Source organism: Talpa europaea, assembly GCF_964194135.1.
Source record: "Talpa europaea genome assembly, chromosome: 8".
NCBI lineage: Eukaryota > Metazoa > Chordata > Mammalia > Eulipotyphla > Talpidae > Talpa > Talpa europaea.
Genome location: NC_140075.1, coordinates 71,850,522 through 71,871,377, shown reverse-complemented (window position 1 = coordinate 71,871,377; position 20,856 = coordinate 71,850,522). Strand labels below are relative to the sequence as shown.

General features: G+C 34.7%; 1 protein-coding gene across 3 annotated transcripts in view; it reads left to right on the top strand.

The window, feature by feature from the left end:
- RALGAPA1 (Ral GTPase activating protein catalytic subunit alpha 1) overlaps nt 1-20,856 on the top strand; it is a gene marked incomplete at both ends in the record, with an annotated part of 206,636 nt that overhangs the window by 146,493 nt on the left and 39,287 nt on the right. For all 3 annotated transcript variants that reach the window (XM_084241386.1, XM_084241384.1, XM_084241385.1), the window contains 2 exons: nt 9,523-9,646; nt 17,014-17,169. In XM_084241386.1, the coding sequence (XP_084097512.1) occupies nt 9,523-9,646; nt 17,014-17,169 (280 nt within the window). The remainder of the gene's footprint in view (nt 1-9,522; nt 9,647-17,013; nt 17,170-20,856) is intronic.

Here is a 20,856-nt window from a genome sequence, read left to right as displayed (position 1 = left end):
TCTTTTTCCTCTGCACATTCACACTTTAACAAACATTAGTCATATCTCTCATTAATTGAGTACAATGATTCTGACAGATTGGGAAGCTAGTTTGAAATAAACCACTCACTATTCTATATGAATACAAAATGAAGATGATGATTCATGTCTTTCCCACATCAAACAAACTTCATCTTCTCTTTAAAATTTCTGTATTGAGCATCTTCTGTTGCTAGCCTTTGATTTCGGAAAACTCTACTCCCCCAACTATATTTTTGCTTCTTACCTGTTCTGGGATCTTATAAAAGTTAACTTCTTTATTATGAATTTGTTTTTCATGCCAGGAATGTTTGTTAATCTGCTTTTAAACAAAGCTAAACTTTCCTCAATTACTGTCCTTTCAAGCTGTAGTTTCATTCTATTTACTACTACAATTTTGGAAAAATAATCTTTACTCGCTTCCTATAATTACTAACTGGTTTCTGTTGTTGCTGTTTTAAGCTTTCCTTAGAATCATCTTTTTATAATAATCATTAATTTTTTTGGCTATTATAGAATATATAAAACAAAAGTAAACCATATATTTTTTGCACTATCATTAACATCTGTATGTATTTTTAGTCTCTTTTGATGGACATGCATGGTTTTTTGGGGGTTTTTTTTTATAAAACTGGGATCATTGCAATGTATATGAAGTTAACTTTAAAAAAAAATAGTTTATATTATACTGTGACCATTTCCCAGCTATTTGATACTCTTTGAAAACAATTTTTATGCCAAGTTCTATGATTTTTGAACTTAAAGTTTTTTTAATTGATTGCCCTAGGATAGACTCCTAGAAATAGAATTATTAATTTTATACCTAATGAAACTAAGAAAAGAAGATGCTAAGCCCAAAGTTAGCAGAAGAGAGAATAATAAAAGGTAGAGTAGAACTACATGAAATAAAGAATAGGAAATAATAGAAAAGATGAACAAATCAAAGACTGGTTCATTGAAAAGATAAATTCAATGACAAATCTTTAGCTAAACTAACAAAGGGGAGAAAAAGAAACCAAATAATTTAAAAATGAAAAAAGAAATTACTTTCAAGCACAGAAATACAAAGGATCATGACATCTATTAGCTATACACCAACAAATTGGACAGCTAAAAGAAATAGGTAATTTCCTAGAAAAATATAACCTACCAAAACTTAATCATGAACAAATAGAACATCCAAACAGACAATAACAAGAAAGCACATGAAATAGTAATCAAAAACGTCCCAACAAAGAGAAGTCCAGGACTAGTTGTAACACTTCTCTGTTGAAAGCATTTATCACTTTTATTGCTGTATTATTTTGCTGTTCTTATTTCTCCTTTCCAAGTAAGATATAATAACTCTAAGTAGCCTGTGAGTTCTCATATTTTAACACTTTTCCATAATAATTGATCTGTAGTATTAAATGGTCAGTCCATAAGGGCAGGAATCTCTCTTGGCTGTCTTGGGTACCATGTGTTTTTAGACTCTACTGCTCTTCTGAACTATACTGCTGATGGTTAGTATCCTAACCATCAAGTCTGAAGTTTTCTCACTGACCTATGTAATTCATCCAATTAAATATAATTAATTTACATTTAATTAATAAAATTAATTTTTAAATTACAGCAATTGTTAGGTTTACAAAATAATTTATTACACAGTATAGAGATTTCCCTTAGCCCCTGTGCATTATTCCCTTATATTTATATCTTGTGACTTTATGGTTATGTTTATTAAAATTAATGAACAAATATTGATATATTATTTGAAGCCCATAGTTTAGAGTCTGCACTTTTTGTTGTACTTTGTAATTTTGACATGTGTCTAATGATAGTGTAGCCACCATCACAATATCATTCAGGATAGTTTCACTCGCCTAACAAACCCTAAGTAAAATGTAATACAGTTGCCTGTTCTGTCTTTGAAATGTTCCTCTTCCCTTACTTCTATAATACTAAAATTACCTAACTCAACTCATAATCCTGTAGTCATTCCAAGTTTATTTTCATTTGCATATCTTCTATGACACTGTGAACATAGTTACCCTTTCTGATAGCTCTCAGATCTTCTCAATTCCATTCATTTCTGTCCATGTACTCTTTTCTCTCAATTCTTAGTCATGATTTTGCATCTGACTTAGAAATTTTTACCTGCCTCTTTACTATTGTTTCCAGGGCTCTTTTTCTTCCCCAAATCAAATCTTCCTTTTAATTTACCTGATCATGTTTAGGTGTAGTACTTTATAGTCAACCAAACTTGACTATATCCTTTCCCTTGCCCTAAGATTTTCATAATATTTATGTCAGTTCTTTTACTTATTTTCTCCCACCTCTGTCTCATCTTTGCTTTTCCTGCTCCCATCCCTTTGATTCATGTCTTTATTACTGCTTTCTGAGAGTTATAACTATAGTGAATAGCCTATATGCTCTCATCTGCTGATTCTTCCCCATGTAGATAGTCCTTAATTCCATGACAATCTTTCTAAAATAAACTTTTTATTTTATTCCTTACTGATTTCCCAATGCCTGACCAGACTCTCTAGTCTTAAACTCAGGCCCCATCAGCCAATCCTGACTGGTCATGGTTTCTTTAAATTACCATAAGATAATTTATGGGACCTCCCTGGTGTCTTTAGTGGTTAAGTCTTAGCGCTATCACCACTATAGCCTATAGCTAGAGTTCAGTGCCTGGGCAGGGAGCTAACCACATATGGTGCAGAAGACCTCTCCTATCTCCCCTGCTGCTCCCCTTAGCAGTGTATTTCAGGAAATCTGCCTGTTCTGCTCCCTATTCTGTCTCTGGTGAATCCTCTCACACCCTGCATCTCTGGCCTACACCCCAGTTCTTCTATGCAAAAATTAAAAAAGATTATTCTACTTCTTGACTCCTACTAAACTACTTCCATTCTCATATATATCTTGAATATCTACAAGATATCTCATACATATCTTGAGAAAGCATAAGGTTTTTTCCCTATATTTTATCAAATGAACACATGACTTTTTTGTTTGTTATTTTTCAATCTGATTCTAAATATGTCATTGGTAATATAATTGTTTAATTCTATTATTTTCTATTGAGATAACATTGGTATACAACACCATATATGATTCAGAGGTATAGGTGCATAGCTCTTCAGATGTATGTTACTCATCAAGGCACTCATAGTCCTCCACATTTTGCTTCCCACATCTTGCCCTCCCCTTCTTTTAGCCTCAGTTATGCATTCAGATTTCAAGAGTTTATTTATGATTCAGTTTTATCTGTTACTTTGTTTTCTCTATTTTCCACTTGAGTTAAATTGTCTAGTATTTGTCTTTCCCTCTTAGCATAATTCCCTCCTGTTCTATCCATGCTGTCACATATATCAAGCTTTCATCCTTTTTTTTTTTTTTTTTTTTTTTTTTTTTTTTTTTTTTGCTGAGTTGTATTCCATTGTGCATATATATTATATCTCCTTAATTCACTCATCTATCCTTGGGCCCTTAGGTTGTTTCAATACTTGACTATTATAAATAGTGTTGTAATGAACATGAGTGCATACTGTCCCTTCAAAGTAGTGATTTTGCATTCTTCAGGTAGATATCTAGGAGTGGTTTTGCTAGGTCATATGATAGATCAGTTTTTAATATTTTGAGAAACCTCCATAATGTTTTCCATAGGGCCTGGACTAGTCTACATTCCCACCAACAGTGTATAAAAGAATTAATTGTAAATAAAGAGAATAACATGGTTCTTTTCTTTTTCTAGTATTATGGCTCAAATAAAAATTTATTCAATTTATGTAACAGGAAGTATCTTTTGAACTTCTTAAGCCACAAAACTTGAAAATAAATGTGATTACTTGTTTGGAGGACTAAAGAGGAAAAAATGAATTTACTTATTTATGGTCTCATTTCCATAGACAGTCCTTTGTTTTCTCTGACTAGATTAACTGATTCCTATTCCTCATGGCTGAACCACCAGTTTTTTTAAATGTCAAATCTCTACTGAAGATATAAGAGAGATTTGGGTGTTTTCCATTGGTAATCTAATATTATTTTGCAAATACTGCACATATTCTTACAGAATATTTCTGGTTGCATTTTTTTTTCTAACACCATTACCACATTATTCATTGTCATGGTGCATGCTAGTCTAATAATAATATACTGAACAGTTAAATAGTAGTAAGTAGAATAATAAGAAGGAAAAGTGAAATTAAAATATGACATGAAAGTGTAACTGAAATTTGCTTTTATAAATTTTTAGGATATAGATAATACTGATTTTTAATTTCACATTTTAAAGATTTATGTTCTACCTGGTGGTGCATCAGTTGAGCACTGGGCTGCAAAGCTGCCCGCAGCCTCTGCAGTGCCAATTCAATCCCCGGCTGCCAGTGAGGGTCCCACATGGCATGTAGACCTCTCCTGCCGTGCCTGCTGCTCCCCTCAGCAGTATATTTCGTCAGTCTGCCTGTTCTGTTCCCCGCTCTGGATCTGGTGAATTCTCTCACCCTCCCACACTTCTGACTGTACCCAGTGCTTATATAAATAAAAAATAAAAACTTTAAAAAAAAAAGATTTATGTTCTATATTTTTCCCATATGACACAGAAATTTCAAGTTTTAGATATAATATTAAGTGAACATTTCTGTCCAACTCTTCCCAGTTCCATAAATTTTGCTTTATCCATTCTCATTGGTATTCTTTGACCTAGAAAAGTTAGAACATTGAGTTCTTTTTGTCATTATCAGAATTTACACATTATAGATCATGCTTCCAAATTAAATTCTTAACAACTTTATTGAGATATAATTCACATACTTTACAATTCACTTACTTAAAATGTACATATTTTTAGTATATTCAGAGTTGGGCAACTATAACGGCAGTCTAATTTTAGAGTATTTTAGTTCCTTCAAAAAAAAAAAAAAAAAACCCATACCCATTACCAGTGATTCTGCATCATCCCTAGGCATCAACAGTTAAACCCCAGCTCTCAACAACACTAATTTACTTTTTTGTCTATGGATTTACCTTTTCGTCTATGGATTTACCTTTTCTGGACATTTCATATGAAAAAAAATTAGTATGTGGTATTTTGTGGCAGGCCTCTTAGCACAATATTTTTAAAGTTCATCCATACCGCAGCATGTCCAAGTTCTTCTTTGTTTTATTGCTTAGTAATATTCCAGTGTATGAGTTTACTGCATTTTGTTTGTCTGTTCATCAGTTAATAGATACTGAGTTAGTTTTACTTTTTGTCTACTGTGAATAATGCTGTTGTGAACATTCATGTAGTTTTTTTATGTTGACATTTTATAGTTTTATACACCTTTAAAATAAGATTTTGCTAATTTTAGGCCATATAGTTAGATCTGTGATCCATGTTGATTTAATTTTTTGTATATGATAAGAATACAACATTCTTTTACATGTAAATGTCCAGTTTTTCTAATAACATTTGTTGAAATTACTTATACTCCCTAATAAATTGTCTCAGTACTATTTTCAAAATGTATTGATAATTGACCATAAATACAAAGGTTTATTTCTGAACTGAAGATTCTGTTCCCTATAGATTATATGACAGTTCTTATGGCAATGCTGCAGTTATTACTGTAGCTTTGTAGCTAGTTTTAAAATTGGGAAGTATGAGTTTTCCAATTTTTGTTTTTTTTTTTTTTAAATATTTATTTATTTATACAAGCACTGGGTACAGTCAGAAGTGCAGGAGGGTCAGAGAATTCACCAGAGCCAGAGTGGGGAATAGAATAGGCAGACCGACAAAATACACCACTGAGGGGAGCAGCAGGCGCCGCAGGAGAGTTCTGCCCACCATGTGGGACCCTCACCAGTGGCCAGGGATCGAACTGGCGCTGCAGAGGCTGCAAGGAGCTTCGCAGCTCAGCGCTCAACCCCTGCACCACCAGGGGAGGCCCAATTCTTGTTCTTTTTTAAAATTACTTTGGCTTTACTGAATCTTTTATATTTTCCAGTGAATTTTAGGATCAGTTTGTCAGTTTTTGAAAAGAAAAATTGGGATTTTATAGGTATTAAATTTGTGACTCACTTTAGGAAATAAGAACTTAATGATTCTGCCTTTCATTCCATGAATGTAGGATTTTTTTTTTAAGATCTTAAATTTCTTTTGACAAGTGTTATAGTTTTCAGAGTATAAGTCTTGTGCTTATTGTTAAATATTTGTAAGTATTTTTTGATGCTATTATTATAAAAGAAATTGTTTTCTTGACGGAACCTTCATACACACATTGGTGGGGTATAGACTGCTTCATCACCTATGGAAAACAGTATGGCACTATCTCAAAATATTAAAAATAGAACTATCATATAATTTAGCAGTTCCACTCCTAGGTATCTACACAAAAAAATACAAAATCACTATTTCAAAGGGATATATGCACTCCTGTGTTCAGTGCAGTACTGTTTACAATAGGCAAGCTATGGAAACAACCTAAGTACCCAAAGACAGATGAGTGGATTAAGATGTGGTCTGTATATACAAAGGAATACTGTTCAGTTATTTATTTTTTTTATTATAAATGCTTAGTTTTATTATAAATGCTGAAGTGTCTCCTGTACTTTTTTTTTTTTATAAATTTTATTGTTATATTCCCCATACAATTGCAGCCCCCCCATTCTGACCCCAATCCCTCCCCTCCCGCCCCCCTAAAAGTATCTCTGGTTCATAGTTTTTTGTTGATTTTGATTTTCACTTTCTTATAGTTATTCATTTTCCTGGTCCCTTATTTAAGTATATGTTCAGTTATTTTAAAAAAAAAAATCTTTTTAAAACTGGAGGGGATTATGCTAAGCAAAATGAGTTAAAAGAAAAATACCAGATGGTATCACTTATATGTGAAACAGAGAAACAAAACAGAAGATTGGATAAAAGCAAACTCTAAATTAAGGTAACAGAAAGAGCGGGGAAGAGGAAGAGCCAAGTAGGGAGGTGACCTAGTGAAATGTGGGGAGGCCACAGTACCTTGGTCATGGGCTCTGTGTGGCCAGCACCTGCAGGATATGCCCCCGTGCCGCTAAGCAATAGCAAGTGTTATAAACCAGTGTTACCTCAGTTGTTTTTTTTTTTTAAAGGAATTGTTTACCTTGTGTTTGGATTATTCATTGCTGGTGTATAGAAATGTAATTGATTTTTTTTGTTGTTGATAGTGAATCATGAAAGCTTGCTGCGCTTATTTATTTTAGTGATTTTCAGTTGATTGTTTAGGATTTTCTGTATTAAAATTGTGACCTGGCAAGTCAATATAGTTTTACTTCTTCCTTTTTCAATCAGATTACTAATTCAATTTCTTTGTTATTGATCTAACCAGATATTATAGTCCCTCTTGAGTTGGTTTTAGTAATTTGTCTCTTAGAACTTACCCATTTGATCTAATTTATCTACTTTGTTGGTGTACAGTTACTCGTAGAATTCCCTTTTAATCTTTTTTATTTATTTAAGGTATGTAGTGATGTTTCTTTCATTCCTTCTTTTAGTACTTTGAGTTTTGTCTTGCACAGCCTAACCATAGGTTTTTTATTTTATTTTTAACCTTTTTTTAAGATTTATTTATTTATGCATACACGAACTGGGATACAGGCCAGAGATGCGGGGTGAAACAATTCACCAGAGACAGAGTAGGGAACAGAACAGGCAGACTGACTGAAATACACTGCTGAGGGGAGCATCGGGTGAGACAGGAGAGGTCTGTTGCACCATGTGGGTTGCTCCCTGGCGGTCCGGGGATCGAACTCATGCTGCAGAGGCTACGGATAGCATCATAGGTTGCATCTTAACCCCTTGTGCCACCATGGAGGCCTGATTTTATTTTTAATCTTAAAGAACCTATTTTTGGTTTCATCAACTTTTCTCTGTTTTTCTGTTCTATGTCATTTATTTTCACTCTAGTCATTATTATTTCCAGGCTTCTGATTGCTTTGAGTTTTGGTGCTCTTCTTTTTCTAATTTCTTTGGAGCTCAGGTCTAGTTGTTAATATGATATCTTTTCTTCTTTTTTAATGTAGGCATTTGCATCCATAAATTTCCCAGTGAGCATTGTTTTACCTGCATACCATCAGTTTTGGTATGTTACATTTTCATTTCTATTAAAGAGGTTATCTAGCAAACTGCAGGACCTAGACTTGGGAAACTGCCATCAGATTTCTCTTGAGTGGCCAGTCCTCCACCTCAGAGATATGGTTTCAATTTATATAAGTAAAACGTAGGCACAGAAAGAATACACAATCATTCTTTTTTAAAATTTATTTTTATTGTCCTTGAAGTTTCATTATTTTACATCCTTGCTAGTGTCGCAGTTGCAGATACCATAGCCCTCCCTCCACCAAAGCATTCATAATCTTCTACCACAATCTGTTGTGTTCTCCCCACCATGCCTGTTTTCACCCTTCTCACTCCTTCTCCCCTTCTGAAAGCCTAAGATCAATAATCACTTTTCAAGAGTTGGTTTTAAAGTTTGTCTTTGTCTCCACCCACGTTGCTGCAAATGGCATGAGCTTATCTTTTTGATTGCTGAGTAGTATTCCATTGTACATATATCACAATTGTTCTTTAATAAAGAAAAGACATCTAATTTATTTATAAAATTTTCAGTTAACTAAAGGAGATTGGTTTCTAACAGAATTAGTTAACTGATAAAGGAGAAGTACTGTTCCTTCAAAGAAATCCTGATCTTACAAAGTCAGTACAGTCAGAGCTATCTGTGTTAGGGAAAATGTAAGGACCAAAGGTTATTTGAATCTTTTATTCTAAGAACTACCCCTAAAGATGTGAGGGGGGTAGAATAAAATTGTTACCTCATGCTCCTTCTTCCAGCAACTCAAAAAGATGACAGGGACAGACTTGGACTATGAACTTTATGGGTGTTTTGTTTTCTTCTTGCCACAGGGCTCCTCACAGCAAACAATGCCATTTGTCTGAAGCAGCCTTTTTTGGGGGGTGGGGGGAGGGCAGAGGGGGAGACATTTCCAGCAAAGCAAAATGGGAATTCTTTTTAGTCCATAATAAAAACTTTAAGAAATGGATCATTTTCTTACTCATCTCTGTACTCCTACTTGTTTTATTTCTTAAAAACAGCCAACCCCTTTAGCTGTAGAATTCACTCACATTGCAAAACAACACTTTTCAGCTGTTTAATGCATTTGTACCTTGTGCAACCTATACATATATATACATAAATGTTCATAGCACCTTGTGTATTTCCTGTTCTCTCTCTTTTCATTTGTCAAGTCTTACCTTCACTGAAACCAATATTAACTTCTCCTTTAAGTTTCTCTCTTTCTGCAATCAGAAGTAAAACTTTCCTCAGTTTCAATGGCAGTTTTGTTACTTCAAAAAATTTTCACTTCTATTGTATTTATTTCCCAGGGTAGACTATGCAGTTTAATTCATTTTCATCTATTATTGCCATATACTTTGTACATAGAACTTAATTACAAGATGAATGGATGATGAATTTATGATTTGATGAATTGTATAATTTTTATGTTTTACAGCCGAGAAACACACAAGATTGCAGTATTTTATGTTGCTGAAGGACAGGAAGACAAACATTCCATTCTCACCAATACAGGAGGAAGTCAAGCATATGAGGAATTTGTAGCTGGTCTTGGTTGGGAGGTATTATATTTTAATTATATCAAATATTTTATTTGTATTTGGGAGCAGAGATTTTATTTCTGATTTATTTTAAAAGAAACATTATAGGAAATTCAACAACATAACAATGGGTTTGTTGTTTCTGCCTTACATCTCATCTGCAAAGACAGTAGCAGCTGGGATTTTGAAAAGAAAGGTGTTGATATATGAGACAGTGTTTTGTCAGAGAAAACTAAAACTCTTTAGGTTTAGAAGAGCTAAATTTTCATCACATATGTGGCCCAGTAAACTAGTCATCTTTAAGATATGACTGTCCTTAGGGTTATATCAGCATTTTCTAGGGGGATATTGACATGATTAGTTTTGAGGAGATTAGTTTCCACATCCTCCATTTTACTAAAGTTAATGCCTGAAAACTCTTCTGCAGTCTCTTACTACTCCTTATCTATTCTTCAACTTTGTAAAAGGAAAGGTATACCACTCACACAAATCCTACATTGCCCCAAAGGGTTTAGCACCAAAAAAAAGAAAGGTAACTCATTCAAGATGCCATGTTCCTAAGGTAGAGTTCCTGACAACAAAGCAAGAAATACTGAAAGGTTTATGGCACTTTATGTTATCCTGGCAACCAGTTCATGTAAAGATTCCTGTATCAAATCTGTCTATCTTAAATTACAACTCAAAAGCAAACTATTTGTCATAGGGATTTGTATTAATATATTTATTTGTATTTGGATTAGTATCTTTATATTTTGAAAACAAAGTGAATTTTGATGTGACTAATTTGTCATTAATAGCAGACATATGTATTGTAGAAGTAAAATCTCTAAGCTCTAAGATTTTGATGAAAATATATTTAAGGCACTTATATATCTATAATATACAATACACTGGAAGTAATATATTGTGCAACAGTTTAAACTTATGAAAACTTGTGTTACAGTTCTTAATAATAGATTCTCAAAAATCTTTTAGAGAGTAAAATTGCTGAAGATTATTGCATTAGACTGTAAACTCATAGAAGGGGCAGACATTATCATCTCATTGATTTTTCTTTTTAAATCTCAGTGCTTTGCAGAGTCTCCAGTCCATAAACTGTTGCATTTGGTATATAAGTATTGGTGACAGCAAGGGATATTTGAAAAAGAACAGCAGATTAGGAAGACTCACATTTAATGCAAAGCAAAATTACGTGGTGCTGACACCAAGGATAGACATTTAGATTAATGGAATATCGATTAATGGAATAGAATTGAGAGTCTGATTTTCAACACAGGTGCCAGGACCATCCAATTTGTTGGAAAAAATCATCTTTTCAACAAATGGTGCTGGAACTTGAATAGCCACATGCAAAAAAATGAAGTTGGACTCTTGTCTCACACTGTGTACAAAAATTAACTCAATGAATCAAAGACTTAAAAGAGGTAAAAACTGTAAATCTCATAGAAGACAAGATAGAAGTAAATCTTCATTACCTTAGGTTTGGCAAATGATTTTCCCCCAAAAGTAACCCACAGAAATGGAGAAAATACAATAATTACAAATCATATATATAAGAGACTAATACCTAAAATATACAAAGAGCTTATACAAATCAGTAATTAAAAGACAAACCAATTGAAAAATGACCAAGTAAACCAAAAATGACCTGAATAAACATTTCTCCAAAGACATACAAATGACCTGTGACCACATGAAAAGATGCTTGGTGTCATTATCAGAGAAATGCAGATCAAAACCACTGTGAGATAACACCTCACATCCACCATGATGGTTAGATAAAAAAATTCAGATAATGACAAGTGTACACTAGGATCTGGAAAAATAAAAACCATCAGTAATAATGTAAAATCATGTTTCCGCTGCAGAAAACAGTTTATCAAACAGTAAATCATTGAATTACCATTTGGCCAGAAATTCCACTCCTATATCTCCAAGAGAAATGAAAGCATATGTCCAAGTAGAAACCTATACATATATATACATGAATGTTATTAGCAGTATATTCATAATAACCAAAAGATACAATGCCATTGATAAATGAATGAATAAAACATGGTGTATCCTTACAGTGTAATAGTATTCAGTCATAATGGGCATGAAGTGCTATAATGTGGATGTTCCTTGAAAACAGTATGCTAAATGAAACAAACAAACTCACACACACCACATATTAAAGTCCATTTAAATGAACTATCCACAGTAAAGTATATGTATAAGGACAAAGTAGTGTTTGTTTAGAGCTGGTTGGTGGGGTGTAGTAAGGGAAAATTGGGATGATAGCTAAAGGGTACAGGATTTCTTTATGAAGTAATGAAATGTTCTAAAATTGACTGCGATGATGATGATTACCTGTGAATATACTAAAATCCATAAATTGTGCAGTAGAAATTTCTGGGAAGACCAAGTAGACATACTCTCCCTATTCTTCACAATAAATATATCATAGCCTGGACATTACATATAAAACAAACATAAGGCTGAAAGGTGGAGAGAAGAAAACAGACCAACTAGAAACTTTGGGACCAAGGAATGACATGACGGTGAGTTCACAGAGTTTACTTTTGCCTCATATTATCCCAGATTTGGAGCTGAAGAAGCCAGCAACCTGGAAACATCAACAAGCACAGACCAAATACACTCAACAAAAGTATTTTTCCTAGCCAAAGGACCAGGAAAGGAGCAACCTAGAAATACAGGAAACATGTAGACTATAAATGCTGTGTCTCAGCCAAATACCACAGCATAGGAAATACCGTGATCCCCATCTTCACTCAATGACAACGGTCAATTTGGGAACCCAGACTTTCACCCTCATAAGACCATAATGAAGCATGCCCAATACCACATCAGAGTAGTATCAGAAAACATCAGAGAAAGCCAAGTGGAAAGCCAAGACTTACTTTCATCTCTACTAGCTGATCAACAAATCCCCCATATATATCACTGTATCACTGGAGACTGTATAGGGAGCCTGGAAGTCAAACCCCATCTGCAGAAATTAGATGCCCTTCCTTCCCCACTAGGGTAGTGTGAGAGGAAGCTTAGTGGAGAATGAAGCTTTTTATTGTCACTTAGCAGTAGTAAGACACCCTATTTCCACCTCACAGTTATGAGGGTCACCAGTTATGTGGAGACTATACTTCTCTTTCTACCTACCTATAATAAGGCAGGAGCTGAGGAACAAAATAGCCAGCTAAAACTGAAGTCTTAAATAAGAGTAAGAGTCTCATAAAATAAAAATGGTATATGCTTTGATCAAAAATCATACCAAGAACCAGGAAGATATCCAGCTAAATGAAAAGATAATAGATGCCAGCATACAGATGACGATTCTAACATGATCATGACGGAAATGCTCCAACAAGCAATTAGGAATATAGCTGAGACAGATGAAAGCTAGGAAGTCTCAGCAATGAAATAGAAGATACAAAGAATCACCAAATGGAATCCTGAATTAAATAAAAGATTCAATGTCCAGCAGCAAAGTCTGGTGCAGATAGAAGTACAGAAGAAAAGAATCTGCTAGAAGATAGAATGGTTGAAATAAATATGAACCAAACATCTGGGGCCTGTCGAACCATGCTAACATTCCTGGTATCTGAGTGCCAGAAGGGAAAAAGAAGTTGAATCTGAAAATTACTTGCAGGAATAATGTTGAAAACTTCCCAAATTAAGCAAGAGAAATAAAGCTATAGATTGAAGAAACTGTACAAAACCCAAGAAATACAAAGGCACATCATAAATATACCTCTGAAAACTAAAGAAAAAAATCTCTAATATATCTAGAGAAAAAATATTCCCCTTATCTATAAGAGGAAAGCAAACAGAATGATAGTAAATTTCTCATCAGAAACTATATTTGCAAGAAAGAAGTAACATAATATTGTTCAGTTTCTAAAAGAATAAAATTTCAACCGAGAATCGCATATTGTAGGAATGAAGCAAACCATTCTCAGATGAAAGAGAGCTTAGAGAATTTGTTGCCAGCAGACCTACCATAAAAAAGCCATTAAAAGTTCTCTGAACAGAAAGGAAATTATAGAGGGAACCTGGGAACAACAGGATGAAAGAGCATGGCAAGAAAAAATACACTATATTTCTCCTCTTGAGTTTTCTTAATTATGTATAATAGTGAATATAGAAGTTATTTCACTATCTTAAGCATTTCTAAATGTAATGTCATTAAAATATTCATGTCAATCACATTACAAATGGGAGGGTAATGACATAAAGGGGGTAGGGTTTCTTTATTTCAGATTGCTAAAACTGCCATCAGTAGACTGTGATGTTTTATATACATATAGTATAATACCAGGAACAACCATTAAAAGTAGTTACCTAAAGATACATTTTAAAAAATGGAATTCTAGAACATATTCAAGTAATCCACAGGAGGCAAAAAAAATAGAGAAACAAAAAACAGGGAGATCTGAAAGCAAATAATATGGGATATGTAAGCCTGACATATCAATCATCATATAAACTACAGTGGTCTAAATGTAACAATTAGAAATGGAAGAGTGGTTTAAAAAACATGACCCACCTATATGCTATCTGAAAGAAACTCCAAATATAACAAATACAGGTTGGTAGAAAAGTAAAAGGATGAAAAAGCTACATTGTGCAAATATTTATCAAAATAAAAGCCAGCATGGCTACATTATAAAAGTAGACTTAAGAGCAAAGAAAATTACTTGTGACAGAGACACAATATATTAACAAAAGGATCAACCTAACATTAAGACACAGCCATCCTAAATGTGTGTGCAGCAAACACAGAACTGCCAAGTCTATGAAGCAAAGCTGATAGAACTGAAAAAGAGGTCTCCACATTTAACATGGTAACTTACTCCCTCAACAACCAAGAGAAAAATTAAACTGGACAGAAAATCAGCAAATCTATAGAACAATTCATCAACACCATCAACAGACAGAATCTAATTGACATAAATAGTACACTCCACCCAACAACTTTAGAACATTGACTTTTATCAAGTGATCATGGAACATACCAACATAAACCATAAAACAAACCTCAGGAAGTTTAAAAACCATTGAAGTCATACAGTGTGTTCTCCAACAGTGGTGGAATCAAACTTGAAATCATTAACAGTAAAATAAACAGAAAATCTCCGAAGGTTTCCATACTTTTTAATTTCATTTATATAACATTCTTGAAAAGATAATTATAGTATAGTGAAGAACAGATTAGTAATTGCCAGTGTTAAGGAGGGGGATGAGTGGGAGGGAAGTTGATGGGCCACAGGGAACAGGCAAGGTGGGCATCTTTGCGGTGATGAATTTGTCCTGTCTCACCATATCAATGTCAGTATCCTGGTTGTGATGTAGTTTTGCATCGGGGAAATCTGGGTAAAAGTTACATGGGATCTGTTATGATTTCTTACAAGTTCATGTGAGTGTGTAATTATCTCCAGATAAAAAGTTAAATTGAAAAAAAAATTGAGATCAGCAAGTGTTACAAAGGGTTTGCAGCAAACAAGCTAAACTGAAACTTTCTCCATTATATAATCTCCTTGGAAAGAGAATTGACCTGAAAATAACTTTCTCACTGAAACAAAAGAGAACAAAAAAACATATACTTAGATACCATTTTTCACCTATCGGATTATTAAAGACCATAAAATTTGGTAATATATTTGAGAGAATATGGGAGAAATAGGCACTCTCGTATACTGTCAGTGCCCTCTGTGGAGAGTAATTTAGTAATGAATTTTAGAATTGGAAATGCATGTGTGCTTTGACTTAGTTCCATTTCTGACTCTGTCCTACATTTACTCTCACAAATACAACATAATGTGTACAGTGTTAATCGCTGCAGCATTGACTGTAATAGCAAAAGATCAGAAATAACTTAAATATCCTCTAAGTAGGGGGCTACTTCTATGAGACCATGAAACCAAAAAAATGAGGAAACTCTTTACTTACTAATAAGTATTTATTTTTTAATGTATATTAAGTACAAAAGTAAGATACAGATCTGTATATGTGTGTGTGTGTGTGTATACACAGAGCACACACATATATAAAAGAATTTATATGAAGAACATTTGGAGGGATATTTAAGGAACTGCATTCTGAGAGGAGAACTGGGGAGATATATGGAAGAAAGAGCTTTATATATCTTTTAAATTTTAGTTTATATGAATGTAGTTATATGTCAGAATAATTTTTTTTTTATAGAGGCATGTTATTTATTTATTTGTTTGTTTGTTTGTTTTGTTTATATAAGCACTGGGTACAATCAGAAGCGCGGGAGGGTGAGAGAATTCACCAGAGCCAGAGCGGGGAGCAGAGCAGGCAGAAGGACCCAAGTACACTGCTGAGGGGAGCAGCGGGTGGCAGGAGAGGTCTGCGCGCCATGTGGGACCCTCCTCAGGTGGCCAGGGAGCAGCCGGGGATCGAACCGGCATCGCAGAGGCCGCGGTCAGCTTCGCAACCCAGCGCTCAACCGCTGCGCCACCGGGGAGGCCCTCAGAATAAATTTTAAAGTACAAGTGAGATAAGCTTGTTGTAACAGCTTGGAAACTAATTTGTTAATGTTTAGCCTTTAGCAACAGATAGTAATACAGATTTGAGACATGTTCAGTTGACATGGTGCAGAGATTTGGCTTTATTCTTTTATTGGATGTTCAGATTTTATTGTATAAAAGCATATGCAAAAGTATTTTCTGTGAGTGGAGAGATACAAACATTGTTTGAGTTTTCTTATTTCAATATTTAATTTTCTGCAATGAACAAAAGACTCTATTGTATATTGCACATGCCCAGGGCCCTATCATCTAATCATTAACCCTGGTATTAGCATGTATTTTATTTATAACTTAGAAAAATATATTTAAATATATTTACATTGATTAATTTGTAGTTAATACATTTCAAGTATACATTCTACATTTTTACATTTTTGTTCTGGACTACGATAGGTATTATTAACTACAAAGTCATTTTTGCTGAATAAAATGACACTGTTAATCATTTTACCAAAGTGACATTACCATTTTAACTTTCCCCCAAGTCATTTCCAGTCTTGTTTTGCCACTTGATTTTTACTCTCTGGCCTTGGTGTTCCCCACAACCTTTATAATTTACCATTAACACCTAGTATTCTAAGAAAACATGCATAACACACAGCAGTTGATTTCTTTCCTAATTAACGCCCTACTAATTAGGGATCCTCAGATACTTAAGAAAAAACTAGTGTGAACAGAACAGATCTAACTAATAATTCTGGATCAAGCATTAGTTGATAATGTGCAAAATACTGTGTTCCTTATGTTTTTGCAAAGTAAATATTTGAGTCTTTTTCACTAGTGAGTTTTTTTAGTTTTGTTTAGTTAAGATTATGTGACTCTTAATTCTTCTAGGTAAATCTTACAAACCATTGTGGTTTCATGGGAGGACTACAAAAAAACAAAAGTACTGGATTGACCACACCATATTTTGCTACCTCTACAGTAGAAGTTATATTTCATGTATCAACAAGAATGCCTTCTGATTCTGATGACTCTTTGACAAAAAAAGTAAGTACTGAGGGAAAAAGTGCTTGGAATTAAGGAAATACATAAAATACCTAATTGAGTAATCTAATTGATCAAATGCTATTTCTGAAAACTCTTCATACAGTTCACTCTTCATACAATTCTATCTTCAGAAACATAACAATATGGTTGAAAGGATTCACCTTCAAGTAAATGGGGATATGACAAATGGAAAAACTTCTGTATATGTTCAAACAGGTGAAATTATATTTCAAGTTCCTTGATATTTGGATAGATTAATGTTCATATTGATTGAGAGGTGGGGGGAAAGGAAATTATTATGAAACACCTAAAATATAACATGCTTATCATAAATTCTAACTAGAACTAATATAACAGGTAAAATAACACCTAATTAAAGTTTTACTACCTCAGAATTTATGAGGGCTATAGTAGAATGGTTTTGATGGCCCAGGTCTTTGAAAAAGTATCATTCTAGTAACCACAGAGACCTCAAAGTACAGTTGTGTATATTCAATCCATGTTTGTTTTCATTAGCAAGCAACAATTTTAAAAGACCATATCCAACATTTATTTACCTTTTCTTCCTCTTCTTCTTCCTCCTTATTTTCTTTTTTTTTTTTTTTTTTTTTAAGATTTATTTATTTATTTATACAAGCACTGGGTACAGTCAGAAGCACGGGAGGGTGAGAGAATTCACCAGAGCCAGAGGGGAGAGCAGAGCAGGCAGAAGGACCGAAGTACACTGCTGAGGGGAGCAGTGGGCGGCAGGAGAGGTCTGCGCGCCATGTGGGACCCTCCTCTGGTGGCCGGGGAGCGGCCGGGGATCGAACTGGCACTGCAGAGGCTGCGGGCAGCTTCGCAACCCAGCGCTCAACCGCTGCACCACCGGGGAGGCCCCTCCTTATTTTCTTCAGAACTACTAAGCAAGTAATTTTTTCTTAAAGATTTATTTATTTATGCATACAAGAACTGGGGTGTAAGCCAGAGGTGTAGGGGGTGAGAGGATTCACCGGAGATAGTGGAGAGCAGAACAGGCAGTTCCACTGAAATACACTGCTGAGGGGAGCAGGTGGTGAATCAGGAGAGGTCCACTGCACCAAGTGGGTAGCTCCCTGGCTGGCCGGGGATTGAACTCATGCTGCAGTATAAGTCAGTAATTTAACCAAATTAATGTCATCTCTCTTTTTTTGATACTCTGTTGTCTGATGTTAAAGCCCTGCATACTTTGTTAATAAACTATGAAAACAGTTATTCACATACTCTTTTGAAAAGGAACTTTAGAACTCTCAAATATTTTATAAAATAAATTTAATGCCCTTGATCCCTTTTATTTACATTTTGTAATATTGTTGAAAATTGCCTGCTAAATAAGTAATGGTTACATATGGATTCTAGTTAGATTGAAATGAGTCGTAAAGGCGAAGGTAGTTGATAAATGTAGGAAGATGTAGGAACAAGTTTACTATAAAATTTCTTGGCCTGTAGTTTTTAGAAGTTCAAAAATGAGCTATGAATACTGACACAAAGGTGTCAACTATATCCTTACAATTTTCTGCCTGCTTATCTCTAGTTTCTGATAGAAGGATATTAGCATCTCCAACTATAATAGTGAATTCTTCTCTTTCTCTTGCAGTCATATTTGCTTTTGCCTCACATATTTTAATAATGTGTTGTTGGGTACATACACATTAAAGACTGGTTATGCCTTCTTGGAGTACTGCGCCTCTTTAGCCTTGATAACTTTTCTGGCTCTGAAGTCTGCTCTATCTGAAATTATACAACTACTTCCACTTTTTTTATGGGTTTCAACATGATATATCCGTCTCATCCCTTTATTTATTATATTTTTTTAAAGATTTACCTGTTTATGCATACAAGAGCTGGGGCATAGGCCAGAGATTTGTGGGGGTGAGAGGATTCACCAGAGACAGAGCAGGGAACAGAATAGGCAGACTGACTGAAACACTGCTGAGGGGAGCAGCGGGCGAGACAGGAGAGGTCTGCTGCACCATGTGGGTCTCTCTCTGGCCAGCCGGGGATCAAACTCGTGCCGCTGCAGAGGCTGCGGATTGCTTCATAGTGCAGTGCTTAACCCTTTGCAACACCAGGGAGCCCTCATCCCTTTATTTTTAATTTATATGAATTTTTCTATTAAAAGTGGGTCTCTTGTAGAAAACAAAATCTGGTCCTTTTTTTTACCCCCCTGCTCTGACATTATGTTTTAATTGGTGTTTTTAGACCATTGAAGTTTAAAGTGATTATTAATATTGTTGAATTAATATCTATCATATTTGTTTCTGTTCTGTTTGTTGACCTTGTGATTTATTCCTTGTGTGTGTATGTGTATTTCACACTTTTCTTACCTTTTGTGGTTATAATTGAATGTTTTATAGGATTCCATTTTCTCTCATTCCTCAATATATCAATTATACTTCTTTTTAGACTTTTTTAGTTGTTAATGTGGGGTTTAAACTACGCCTTTATAGGTAATCAGAGTCTGCTTTTAAATAATACTATACTATTCACAGACATTTTTAAGTATCTTACAATAGCACAAATGCCCAATTCTTCCCTCCTGTCCTTTGTATCATTGCTGTCATTCATTTTCACTTACACATAAGTATACATACACAAAAGTATAAGCAAATGTGATTAAATGCATTGTCGATACTACTTTGAACAAACTGTTATCTGTTAGAGTAATTTTTTTTACCTTCATTTATTGATTTGTCAATGCATTTCCTTTCTTTGTGTAGATCTGACTTTCTAACCTGTATCATTTTCATTCTCTGAAGAACTTTTAACATTTGGGGGGGGAGTTGTTTGTTTTAAAGATTTATTTATGCATACAAGAACTGGGGTTAGACCAGAGGTGTGAGGAGGGGCGAGGGGTGAGAGGATTCACCGGAGAAAGTGGGGAGCAAAACAGGAAGATCTACTGATATGTACAGCTGAGGGGAGCAGTAGGTGAGACAGGAGAGCTCTGCTGTGCCATGTGGGTTGCTCCCTGGCTGGCCTGGGATTAAACTCATGCTGCAATAACTGGCCATAGCTTGATAGCGCTGTGTCTTTAACGCCTGCGCCACCAGGGAGGCCCCGAACTTTGAACATTTTGTAAGGCAGGTCTATTGGCAGAGAATTCCATCAATTTTTATTTGTATGAGAAAATCTTTATTCTTCTTTATTTTTGCACTTTAAATGTTTCACTCCACTTCTGAATGCTTGGATGGTTACAGAGAAGAGAGATAAAGTTCTTATCTTACTCCTCTATAAGATTAGTTTTCTCCAGCTTATGTCAAGATTTTTTCTTTTTATCTATGATTTTCTGGGAGTTGAATATGACTGTCAAGTTAAACACTGTTTCTTAATAGACCCCTTTGGGTGGAGCAGGATGACTCTAGGGGGTTGAAGTTGGGTATTTCCCTTTCCCCGTGGAAGGATAGAAAGAGCTGGAGTTGCATATTTCTCCTACCCGTAGTAGGTTAAAAATCCTAGCATAGTTGGTACAGGTGAAATGGTTTCTCCTGAGGACAGGCACTTTTGATAACAGAACGCTGTCATATATCCTGATGGTGACTCCACCCTTTCCCCTGTGCAAGCATGAGCAGCTATACCATGATATAAACTCAGGATTTGGTAGATCTCCAAGTAAAATTCACAAAAGTGTGGGGACCTCTCTGTGATTAGGTATCACTGGAGTTTTTC